Source organism: Hemiscyllium ocellatum, chromosome 21 (assembly GCF_020745735.1).
Source record: "Hemiscyllium ocellatum isolate sHemOce1 chromosome 21, sHemOce1.pat.X.cur, whole genome shotgun sequence".
Classification (NCBI taxonomy): Eukaryota; Metazoa; Chordata; class Chondrichthyes; order Orectolobiformes; family Hemiscylliidae; genus Hemiscyllium; species Hemiscyllium ocellatum.
Window position 1 is genome coordinate 18436298 of NC_083421.1, and position 12961 is coordinate 18449258.

Here is a 12961-nt window from a genome sequence, read left to right on the forward strand (position 1 = left end):
ATGTGTGTGAGTGTGTGTGTGTTGTGTGTGTGTGTTTTGTGTGAGTGTGTGTTGAGTGTGTGAATGTGTGTGTGTCTGAGTGTGTGTGTATGTGTGTGTGTGTGTGTGTATGTGTGTGTTTGTGTGTGGGGTGTGTGTGTGTTCAAGCTCCTGTAACCTCTGCCTGACAGAGAGTATTACGGAGTGAGAGGGGTCTTTGCTGATGTTGGCAGCCTCTCCACAAAACGAGACGTGCAAATTTCTTCAGGTCCTGGGCAGAGCAGTTACCGTACCAGGCCATTATGCACCCCGATATAATACTTTTGATGGTGTATTTGTGTGTGAGGATCCTTGTAGCCATGCTGAATATCGGAAGCCGCCTGAGGAAGAAGAGGCCTTGTTGGGCTTTCTTGACCATCACATCGGTGTGGGAGGTCCAGGACAGTTTTTCTTGAGGTAGCATCACTCCTCGGAACTGGACACTCTCGCCCCTGTCCACCTCAGCCCCATTGATGTAGGTTCCGGTGTGTCTTCCTGGTTTCTTCCTGAAGTCAATGATCAGTTCTTTTGATTTATTGACATTGACACACACACACTCACACAAAACACACACACATCACACACAGACACCACACACACACACACACACACAAAACACACACAAAACACACACACCACACACACACGCACACACCACACAAACTCACACAAAACACACACACACCCTCACACAAAACACACACACACTCACACAAAACACACACACACCACACACAGAGAACGTTCTCATTGCACCATCACACCAGGCACTCTCTCTGTGTCCTGTACTCTGGCTCCTCATTGTTTGATATCCGATCGACCATTGTGGTGTCGCCCGCAAACGTGCAGACAGTGTTTGTTGTGAATTTGGGTGTATGGGGAGTACAGGAGAGGGCTGAGAATGCATCCTGGTAGGGCCCTAGTGTTGAGGATTATGTAACGACATTATACACCTCTCACCGGGCTCCTGTATTTTTGTACGTGAGTCCATGTGATGATAAAAGCTCATTTTAATTCTAAATCGAAGATTGAAAAAAAATGTCCTCAAACTCTGGATTACTCTGGTCCCAGGAGTGAGTGAGTATAGGAATAGATGATAGAACAGATGTGTGTGGTGTGTGTGAGTGTGTGTTGTGTGTGTGTGTGAGTGTGTGTGTGTGTGTGTGAGTGAGTGTACATTCACCTGGTGTAAGGCTGCCCACAAATTGAAATTCAACAGGAATCAGCCTGTCTGAGAACTATCTCCAGTTCGATGATCATCTTCCAGCGCTCAGCTATCACCGCCTGCCTCTGTTCATTCCCCGGTTCCCAATGGCGTGGCTCAGTGCCTGATCGAAACATTCCCGGAATCCCAGTGTAGTGATCTTTGGGATGTGGCATGAAGCAGCCTCCTGTGGCCCTGCCACAAACCAGCAGAATGGGGGGTGGGGGTTCAGGAGTGGGGGGGGGGGGGCAGGCTGGTCATGTTTTAGGGGTAACTTGGGGTGGGGATATGTCCAGGTCCAGGGGAGGGCTGATGATCCCATGATGGAAACTCCAATATAGCGTGGGAGGTTTGGGGGGGTGGGTACAGGGATCAGTCTGGGGAGCTTAGGCTCCCTTAGGTAGGTAGTTATATTGGCCAGGGGGACAGTGGGGGCAAGGTGGCAGAGAGAAACCACTCCCCTTGACCCACAAGCACTGCTGGGAAGACGCTCTGCAATCACTGAGGCTACTCAGCCTGACAGTGGGATTGAGGCAAGTGGTCTCATTTCTTCAACTCTATTAAAGTGAGGGAGGGGTGGGATTGAATGTTGAAATTTTGCTATCAAGTCCAAATCATGCAGTTTTGAAAATACTTCTGAGAGAATCTGTTAGGAAGAGGGCTCCATTCAATCGCAGCATTCCCTCTCCTCCCAACCCAGGGCCAAAGAATTCATGTATTTGTCCCAACCCACCTCCATTACCTCCTCCACTGCCAGAACCCTCCTTGCTTTAGAAAGAAAGCTCACATTTGTAACGTATAAAACAAATATTTATTCAAAATGTGGCCCGTAACATTCACCAATAATGACTGATGACATCAGCTACAAGAACACCCAAGGCAGCCAATGGTATTACATGCTCCATGCAAAGAGATGCCAGTACTTACAGCTCAGGCTGTCCTTCCAGGAGCACAGCTACTCACCAGGGACTGAGGGAAGGGTGGGCTGGAGGCAGGTTTGAGAGGTTGAGGGAGCTAAGGGGAAGACAAGGTATCGACACAGGGATAAATAGACCAAAAAGCCAATATCTATCCAGATTGCCATTTGAATGCCTCCCAGGAATGAGAAATAACAGAGTTCTTCACTAATCAGAGCTCTCTCGATCAGTCTACAACAGCATGACAAAGAGGGGTGGGTCTAACTGTTTATCAGTAACATAGAATCCCTACACTGTGGAAGCAGGCCATTCTAGCCATCAAGTTCAAACCAACCCTCCAAAGAGCATTCCCCCCCAGCCCACCCCCACATCGCTGTAATCGCACATTTCCCATGGCTAATCCGCCTAACCTACACGTCCTGGGACACTCTGAACAATTCGGCATGGCCAATCCTTCACATGTGGAGACTTTGGGGGGAAACTGGACCACCCGGAGGAAACCCACACAGACACAGGGAGAACATGCAAACTCCACACAGCCAGTCACCCGGGGTGGAATCGAACCCAGGTTACTGGTGTGTGAGGCAGCAGTGCTATCCACTGGGTCACCGTGCCACCAATGTTTCTCTACAGATTGAAAATACTTATGAGTAATAGGAGAAGGCAGAAGGAGATGCATTTCCTATCCTTGGATCTGGGTCAGATAAGGTGTACATTTTGTTTGACAGCTCACTGTCTCTGGGCTCAGGTGGGATCTGGGCACAGTTTCTGTCAGGCTGTGAGCTGGCTCCCTCCTGTGATGATGCAAGGGGCAATGCAGTGCAGTTCCCATCCTACCCCATGGCCTGCAGGGCCCCTCTAAGGAGCTGAACCGTTAATGTCGTCACCTCACTCTGATAAAGTTAGGCCTGGCTCGCAAAGGATTAATCTGCAAAGTTAGAGAAAGAACGTTTGGAGATTTACATTGTACACCAGTCGAAACAGCTGTAGACATTTTGCAGTCTTACATACCGCGTAGTCATGGAGACAAGACTACAGGGATGTTCAGGATTTGAAGAATGCCACTATTTTTCCTCATGGCTGCTTGCATTTATTCGGCGTGTGTTTTGGATATGGCCTCAGGTGGAACGTTCTGGATGGGATGACCCCTATTTCCATCTCAGGAGCATCCACAAACTGTGTTTAAGAGCTTCCCCACAGTGTCCTAGTCAGTAACTATCTGTCAATCCAACAACATCAACACAGACTATTTTATAATCTATCTGGTTGTGGGATCTTGCTGTGTGCACCATAACTGTTCTGTTTCTTGAATTACAACAGCAAATACACTTCAGGAGTCCCTCATTGGCTGGACAGGGTAAAGGCAAAGGACAGGAACAGGAAGTCTCAATCTCCCCATTGCTGGAGGCCTCGCTGTTCTCTGACACAGACATAAATATCACTGGCTGCAATCTCGGTGGTAAAGTGCCATGTTAGAATCAAAGCGAGAGATCATGATCCGCTGGTCACTTTTAATCCAAACCCCACAAACCAGCTGAGCAAAACCAATCAGAAGGCTCTATGTGAAACGTGCCCCAACACAGCTGTGATGCCAACATCCTGACTCCCTGGCACCAGGGTCACCTTGCCCACACACGCGCTATCGCAGCATCAGAAGCAAGGCTCTGGCAGTGGCTTCCTGATGATGGACCAGTCACACCATCTGTGACTGGGATTGAGTGACGTTAAACCCTGCGCTGAGGGGGCTAAGGATGATGGGTAAGGTGAGGGAACATAACCAAGGAAACACATGGTCAATGACATCAAAGGACAACAAAGCATCTTACTATAGAGTGAAGAGGAATTGAGGGGGGTGGGGCGAGGGTGAGATTGAGGAATAGGGGATGAGTGGGTAGTTAGGACAGAGGGATGTGGGGGGTGGGGTGCAGGGTTTGAAGTAAAGAGATGTGTGAGGTTTTGGGATAAAGAAACCCTGAGGGTCAGGGAAAAAGAGGGTGTGAGTGAGGTTCTAGGGTAAGGGGTGAGTGAGGATTGGAGGTAAGGGGGTGAGTGAGGATGGGGAGTATGGGGGTGCATGAGGATTGGGGGTAAGGGGTGAGTGAGGATTGGGGGCAGGAGGTGAGTGAGGATTGGGGTAAAGGGGGTGAGTGAGGATTGGGGGTAAGGGGTGAGTGAGGATTGGGGGTAAGGGGTGGGTGAGGATTGGGGGCAGGAGGTGAGTGAGGATTGGGGTAAAGGGGGTGAGTGAGGATTGGGGGTAAGGGGTGAGTGAGGATTGGGGGTAAGGGGTGGGTGAGGATTGGGGGTGGGGGTGAGTGAGGATTGGGGTAAAGGGGGTGAGTGATGATTGGGGGTAAGGGGTGAGTGAGGATTGGGGTAAAGGGGGTGAGTGATGATTGGGGGTAAGGGGTGAGTGAGGATTGGGGTAAAGGGGGTGAGTGATGATTGGGGGTAAAGCAGGTGATTGATGATTGGGGGTGGGGGTGAGTGAGGATTGGGGTAAAGGGGGTGAGTGATGATTGGGGGTAAGGGGTGAGTGAGGATTGAGGGTACGGGGGTGAGTGAGGATTGGGGTTAAGGGGTATGGGTGAGGATTGGGGTTAAGGGGTGAGTGAGGATTGGGGTAAGTGGTGGGTGAGGATTGGGGGTGAGGAGTGAGTGAAGATTGGGGGTAAGGGGTGAGTGAGGACTAGGGGTAAGGGGTGAGCGAGGTTTGGGGTAAGGGGTGAGGGTCAATTGGGGGTTGGGGGTGGGTGAGGATTGGGGGTAAGGGGGTGAGTGTGGATTGGGGGTACTGGGTGTGTGAGGTTTGGGGTTAAAGGGCGAGTGATGATTGGGAGTAGGTGGTGAGTGAGGATTGGGGGTAAGGGGTGGGTGAGGATTGGGGGTAAGGGGTGAGTGAGGATTGGGGGTGAGGGGGGATTGTGGGTAAGGGAGTTGAGGGGGGATTGGGGGTTGCAGGTGTGTGAGGATTGGGGTGAGGGGTGAGTGAGGATTGGAGGTAAGGGGTGAGTGAGGATTGGGGTATAGGGGGTGAGTGAGGAATTGGGGGTAAGGAGTGAGTGAAGTTTGGGGTAAGGGGTGAGTGAGGATTGGGGGTAAGGAGTGAGTGAAGTTTGGGGTAAGGGGTGAGTGAGGATTGGGGGTAAGGGAGTGAGTGAGGATTGGGGGTAAGGGGGGGATTGCGGATAAGGGGGTTGAGGGGGGATTGGGGGTAGGGGGTGTGTGAGCTGCGATGCTACGGGTTCTCTTACTGTTAGTACAGTGTGCAATGAGCTACAATCCTCCAGTCAGATTGACAGGCCAGGGTTAGTAACCATGGAGATTCCAGCCCAGAGGATTGCTCCCGACACTACAACACTGAGTCATTCTTCACTGAGCGAGAGGACAGGACAAAGACCAGGACCCCTGCTACAATCACCAGGATACAGATGACAATGAGCACTGCCCAAGCACCCAGCACCTGGGCTTTCCAGGCCCCTGCATCTTCTGGCGGGATCATGTTGGTGAGGTTCAGCATGTAGCCCAAAGCCCAGCCAATGGTGGTATCTCCGGCCTGCAGGGGACATAAACAAGAGGGCAATCAGAGACAACAACTCTGAGGATAGCACTCATAATGGGGGGACAGTGAGAGAGAGAGTGATACAGAGAAAATACACAGACTGAGAAATAGGCAGAGTGAAAGTTATGGAAATGGAGAAAGAGAGGGGAGTGTGAGAGAGGAAGGCAGGCTGAGACAGATTGAAATGGAAGGACAGTCACAGAAGGATAAGAAAGTTGAGAGAGGCAGAGAGAAATTCAGTGTGAGATATGTGCTTAGGAAGAGGGAGACAGATAGATCAACTGACAAAAACAGATGACAAACGGAGTTAGCAAGAGAGAGACTAACAGTGAGAATGATGGAAAGACATTGGCAGAGAGGAAAGCAGGAGGAATAGAGATACAGAGTCTTCATGCAAAACGAATCAATGCGACTGTAAGGCAGGGAAAGCGATTAATGGAAACAGAGAGAGAGAGAGCAGGCAAGTTGCTGCAGTTCCGACTCAGACCTTTTTTTGGAAAGCGATATTTTTAAAAGTGATGTTGTTGAAGCCGTAGCCTTTCGTTGTCAGGATGTGGATGTAGTAGGAGGTTGTGCAATAATCCACAAGTCTGCTGCTTGATATGTTCAGTGCCTTTATCTTCAGCTGCAGGGACAGAAAGAAACACAGTTGGAATCATCCCTGCAGTGAGCAAGTGGCCCTGCTCCTGAACACACGCAGCAGTCACAGCCCGACGGTGTAGACTCACACACAGCCAATAGTGGGCCTGAAGCTGCAGGAATGTGAGGCCGGGGAGCAGCAAGAACCTGCTGGGGGTTCCCTGCCCTGTTCACGAGCATTACAGCACAGTACAGGCCCCTTCTACCCTCGATGTTGCACCAACCTGTGACACCAACCTGAAGCCCATCTAACCTACACTATTCCATCTTCATCAGCAACAGCCCTGAGAGAAGGGCCAAGCTGATAGGCCCTGTGCTGCAGTTATTGATGGTCACCTGTTTGAAGTCCATTTTACAGAGAGTATCAGCTGCTTCTCGCAGTTCCTGTGGTGATGTGATGCTCCTATCCAGAGTAACCTTCAGGAAATTCATGGTGTAATAGAAAGCTGCAAAAGCCTGAAACAGAGATGAATCAACATGATTAGATTAACGATAATGACCAGCTCATTGTAATCAATGTAATCAAAGGAAATTCATGAACAGGATTAAATAAAGTGCCAAGGACTCTTTTCTTTTGGAAACAGGCTCACACTGGAGACTGAAATCATTATAGACACATGAGAATCTCAGAAAGGATACTGGTCGGCCTTCCCACAGATCCCTGGACACATGCAACACCGGATTAGATACTGAGTGAAATTTCCTCTATTCCTTTAAACTAAAAGTAAAGATCTCTCTTGTTCTTACACTAAAAGTGAAGCTTTCTCTACACTGTCTTCAGTTAGATTAGATTAGATTAGATTAGATTAGATTAGATTACTTACAGTGTGGAAACAGGCCCTTCGGCCCAACAAGTCCACACCGACCCGCTGAAGCGCAACCCACCCATTCCCTTACATTTACCCCTTTACCTAACACTACGGGCAATTTCGCACGGCCGATTCACCTAACCTACACATCTTTGTGACTGTGGGAGGAAACCGGAGCACCCGGAGGAAACCCACGCAGACACGGGGAGAACGTGCAAACTCCACACAGTCAGTCGCCTGAGTCGGGAATTGAACCCAGGTCTCTGGACGGGAACAGCATGGGGTTCGATGCAGAGTGAAAGTCTCTAGGTTCTTTTGAGTGGAAAAGAACCCTCTACTCTTTCAAACTTAACCTTTTTAAACTGAAAGTAAAGCTCCCTCAACACTGTCTCCTTCAGAAACTCCCAGGGCATGGACAGCAAAAGGTTAAATGCAGAGTAAAACCTCCTCTGCTATTTTAAACTGAAAATTAATCTTCCTCTCAACCATTCCCACCAAAACTCCAAAGCAGGCACAGGCTGCTCTATCCCTCGAACCAAAAATAAAACTTCATTGTCCCCATCAAATAGTCCCAGGACAGTGACAGCACAGAGTTAGGTACAGGAAGGTTCCCTTCACACTTTTAAAATGAATAATTGGCATTGGAGAAATGGGTCTGAATAAATGGGACATTGGCACCGGTATTGGGGAAGGAGGGAGCTGTTGTAAAGGGATGGCCTCCACCTGAATCATATAGGGACCTAAGTCTTGGTGAATTGCATAACTGTGACTGTGGGTAGTACTAAATTGTGGGGGTGGGGCTGGGTGGGGTGGTTTCAATTGTATGGAAAATTATGGAGAAAATTAAAAGTGGGGGAGGGCTGAGCAGAGGTTATTAAAGTGCCCAGAACAAATAGCAGGGCAGAGAGAATGGAAAGAGTCAGGAACCTAACCTCAGGCATGCTAGTTAAGGTGAAACTATGAGAAGGGGAGAATTCACCACAAGGCTGAGGGTGCTGTACTGAAATACATGCAGGTAAAAAATGAGGTCTGCAGATGCTGGAGATCACAGCTGAAAATGTGTTGCTGGTTAAAGCACAGCAGGTTAGGCAGCATCCAAGGAATAGGAAATTTGACGTTTCGGGCATAATCCTGATGAAGGGCTCTGGCCCGAAATGTCGAATTTCCCATTCCTTGAACGCTGCCTAACCTGCTGTGCTTTAACCAGCAACACATTTTCAGCTGAAATACATGCAGTACATGAAACAATGTCAATGAGCTTGTAGCACAGATTGAAATGATGTTGTGGGGAGATGTGGCTGTAAAGGGGATCAAGGCTGGGAACTAAATATCCAAGGACGCACATCCTATTACAAGGACAGGCCGATGGACAGAGGAATGGGGTTGCCTTGTTTGTAAGAAATGTAATCAAATCAAATCTTCTCAAAACTCGCTAAAATCAATAGCAAGAGCGATATTGAGTCAGAAGGTGTCAAGCCTGATGGGAATTGTGTACAGGCCCCCCCCCCCCCCCCCCCCGAGCAGTATTCAGAATGGGGGGCAGAAAATTAATCGGGAAATAGAAACAGCATTTCAGAAAGGCACGACTACAACAATCATGGGGATCTCCATGAGCAGGGGGACTGGGAAAAGCAGATTGGTAGCGGATCTCAAGAAAAGGAATTTGTGGAATGTCTATGTGATGGTTTTTTGGAGTAGCTTGTGGTAGAACCCATTGGGGAACAGGCAATGTTGGATTTGGTGATGTGTAATGAGGCAGCCTTGATTAGGGAGCTGAAGGTGGATGTGCCCCTGGGGGCAGTGACCATAATATGATAGAATTTCACTCTGCAGTTTGAGAGGGAGAAGCTGGAATCAGATTTAATGGGATTACAATTGAGCAACGATAAAAACATGAGGGAGGAGCTGTCCAGAGTTGATGGTAGGGGAGCCTAGCAGGGAAGATGGTGGAGCAACAATGGGAGGAGTTTCTGAGGGTAATTCAGGAGGAAACAGGAGACATTCATCCTGAGAAGAAGAAACATATCAAGGAGAGGATGAGGCAACCGTGGCTTATCAAGGGAAGTCAAGAACAGCATAAAAACAAAAGAAAATAATGTACAATGTGGTGAAGATTGGAAGCCAGAGGATTGAAGAGCCTTTATAAACGAGAGGAGGATAACAAAGAATGCAATAAGAGGGAGAAGATGAAATATGAGGTAAACTAGCTAGGAATAGAAAAGAAGATTGCAAGAGTTTTTTCAGATATTTAAAAAGTAAGAGAGAGGCAAGAGTGGCCATTGGATCACTGGAAAATGAGGCTGGAGACGTAGAATAGGGAACAAAGAATGGCAGTGGAACTGAATGGGTACTTTGCATCAGTTTTCACAGGGGAAGACACAACGACTGATTCGGGATAGTCAACATGGCTTTGTGCGTGGGAAATCATGTCTCACAAACTTGATGGAGTTTTTTGAAGAAGTAACAAAGAGGATTGATGAGGGCAGAGCAGTAGATGTGATCCATATGGACTTCAGTAAGGCGTTCGACAAGGTTCCCCATGGGAGACTGATTAGCAAGGTTAGATCTCATGGAATACAGGGAGAAGTAGCCATTTGGATACAGAACTGGCTCAAAGGTAAAAGACAGAGGGTGGTGGTGGAGGGTTGTTTTTCAGACTGGAGGCCTGTGACCAGTGGAGTGCCACAAGGATCGGTGCTGGGCCCTCTACTTTTCACCATTTATATAAATGATTTGGATGTGAGCATAAGAGGTACAGTTAGTAAGTTTGCAGATGACACCAAAATTGGAGGTGTAGTGGACAGCGAAGAGGGTTACCTCAGATTATAACAGGATCTTGACCAGATGGGCCAATGGGCTGAGAAGTGGCAGATGGAGTTTAATTCAGATAAACGTGAGGTGCTGCATTTTGGGAAAGCAAATCTTAGCAGGACTTATACACTTAATGGTAAGGTCCTAGGGAGTGTTGCTAAACAAAAAGATCTTAGTGTGCAGGTTCATAACTCCTTGAAAGTGGAGTCGCAGTAGATAGGATAGTGAAGAAGGTGTTTGGTATACTTTCCTTTATTGGTCAGAGTATTGAGTACAGGAGTTGGGAGGACATGTTGCGGCTGCACAGGACATTGGTTAGGCCACTGTTGCAATATTGTGTGCAATTCTGGTCTCCCTCCCAATGGAAGGATGTTGTGAAACTTGAAAGGGTTCAGAAAAGCTTTACAAGGATGTTGCCAGGGTTGGATTAATTGAGTTCCAGGGAAAGACTGAACAGGCTGGGGCTGTTTTCCCTGGAGCGTCAGCGGCTGAGGGGTGACCTTATAGACATTTATAAAATCATGAGGGGCATGGATAAAATGGATTAGATTCCCTACAGTGTGGAAACAGGCCCTTCGGCCCAACCAACCACCCTCCAAATAGTAACCCACCCAGACCCATTTCCATCTGACTAATGCACCTAACACTATGGGCAATTTCCCATGGCCAATTCACCTGGCCTGAACATCTTTGGACTGTGGAAGGAAACTGGAGCACCCGGAGGAAACTCACGCAGACACGGGGAGAGTGTGCAAACTCCACACAGAGAGTCACCCAAGGCTGGAATTGAACCTGGGACCCTGGTGCTGGGAGGCTGCAGTGCTAACCACTGAGCCACTGTGTTGCCCCGATAAGTAGACAAAGTCTCTTCCCTGGGGTGGGAAAGTCCAAAACTAAAGGGCATAGGTTTAGGGTGAGAGGGGAAAGATATAAAAGAGACCTTGGGGCAACTTTTTCACACAGAGGGTGGTACGTGTATGGAATGAGCTGCCAGAGGAAGTGGTGGAGACTGGTACAATTACAACATTTAAGAGGCATCTGGATGGATATATGAATAGGAAGGGTTTGGAGGGATATGGGCCGGGCGCTGGCAGGTGTGACTAGATTGGGTTGGGATATCTGGTCGGTGTGGACGGGTTGTACCTAAAGGTCCGTTTCTGTGCTGTACATCTCTATACCAGAACTTCATGAGAGTCAGGGGCAGAAGTCAGTGTAGTGGCCATCGTTAAGAAGGAGGTCCAGGGGAAGCTGTAAGGTTTGAGGGTGAATTAATCACCTGGACCGGATGAACTGAGCTCTGAAGGAGACAGCTGAGGAGATTGTAGAGGCATTGATGGTAAAATCACTGGAGTCAGGGAGGGTCCCAGAGGACTGGAAAATGGTGAATGTAACATGACTGTATAAGAAGGAAGGGAGGTAGAAGACAGGAGACTATAGATCAGTTAGCCTGCCCTCAATCATTGATAAGATTTTATGGTCCATTGTTAAGGATAAGTCTTGGAAGTGCATGGTAACATAGGGGTGAGTCAGCACAGCTTCATTAAGGTAAGGTCATGCCTGACAAATCTGTTAGAATGCTTTGAGGAGGTGACGAGCAAGTTAGACAAAGGAGAGACGGTGGATGTGATCAATTCAGATTTTCAGAAGGCACTCAACAAGGTTCCGTACAGGAGATTGCCAAATAAGAGAAGAGCCCACGGCGTTAGGGCCAAGATACTGGCATGGATGGACGATTGGCTGACTAGCAGCAGGCAGAGAGGTGGGAGTAAAGGGATCTTTTTCAGGATTGCAGCCTGAAGATCTGCAGGGCTAAGTGTTGGGACCACAATTCATGTTATACCCTAACAATTGGGACGATCAAACTGAGGACCTTCTTGCTAAGTTTGTAGATAACACAAAGAGGTGGCGGGTGGAATAATGTGGGAAGGTGTGAAATGTTTTGCATTTTGGTAGGAAGTAGAGGCACAGACTATTTTCTAAATGGGTAAAGGCATCGAAAATCTGAAGCACAAAGTGATTGGGGAGTCCTAATTCGGGGGTCTCTTAAGGTGAACGTGCAGGTTCGCTTGGCGTGCAGAAAGACAAGTGCAACAAGTATTTTTTTTATTAGATTACTTACAGTGTGGAAACAGGCCCTTCGGCCCAACAAGTCCACTCTGACCCGCCGAAGCACAATCCACCCATACCCCTTTACCTAACACTACGGGCAATTTCCCATGGCCAATTCACCTGACCTGCACATCTTTGTGACTGTGGGAGGAAACCGGAGCACCCAGAGGAAACCCACGCAGACACGGGGAGAATGTGCAAACTCCACACAGTCAGTCGCCTGAGGCGGGAATTGAACCCAGATCTCTGGCGCTGTGAGGCAGCAGTGCTAACCCCTGTGCCCAAGATGCTAGAATACAAGGTCAGAGATGTACTGCTGTGGCTGCATAAGGCTTTGGCCAGACTGTATTTGGAATATTGTCAGCTGTTTTGAGCTCCGTATCGAAGGAAGGATACGTTGACCTTGGAGACGGTCCACAGGAAGTTGACATGAATGATCCAGGTGGTGGAGTGCATGTCGCATGAGGAGCATTTGAAGACTCTGGGATTGTAATCGGTGGAAGTTAGAAGGATGAAGGGGCATCTCATCGAAAGATTAGATTACTTACAGTGTGGAAACAGGCCCTTCGGCCCAACAAGTCCATACCGATCCGTCGAAGCACAACCCACCCATACCCTACATTTACCTCTTACCTAACACTACGGGCAATTTAGCATGGCCAATTCACCTGACCTTCACATCTTTGTGACTGTGGGAGGAAACCGGAGCACCCGGAGGAAACCCACGCAGACACGGGGAGAACGTGCAAACTCCACACAGTCAGTCGCCTGAGTCGGGAATTGAACCCGGGTCTCAGGCGCTGTGAGGCAGCAGTGCTAACCACTGTGCCACCGTGCCGCCCACAGAAACTTACAGAATACTGAGAGGAACGAGTGGAGAAGATATTTCCAC

At 48.6% G+C, this 12961-nt stretch overlaps 1 protein-coding gene across 1 annotated transcript in view; it reads right to left on the reverse strand.

The window, feature by feature from the left end:
• Positions 1-2010: 2010 nt before the first annotated feature.
• LOC132825780 (ectonucleoside triphosphate diphosphohydrolase 2-like) overlaps positions 2011-12961 on the reverse strand; it is a 106108-nt gene continuing 95157 nt past the window's right edge. The window contains exons 7-9 of the mRNA XM_060841246.1: positions 6677-6796; positions 6189-6326; positions 2011-5695 (exon numbers count right to left, since the gene is read on the reverse strand). Of these exons, the coding sequence (XP_060697229.1) occupies positions 5492-5695; positions 6189-6326; positions 6677-6796 (462 nt within the window). The 3' untranslated portion in view covers positions 2011-5491. The remainder of the gene's footprint in view (positions 5696-6188; positions 6327-6676; positions 6797-12961) is intronic.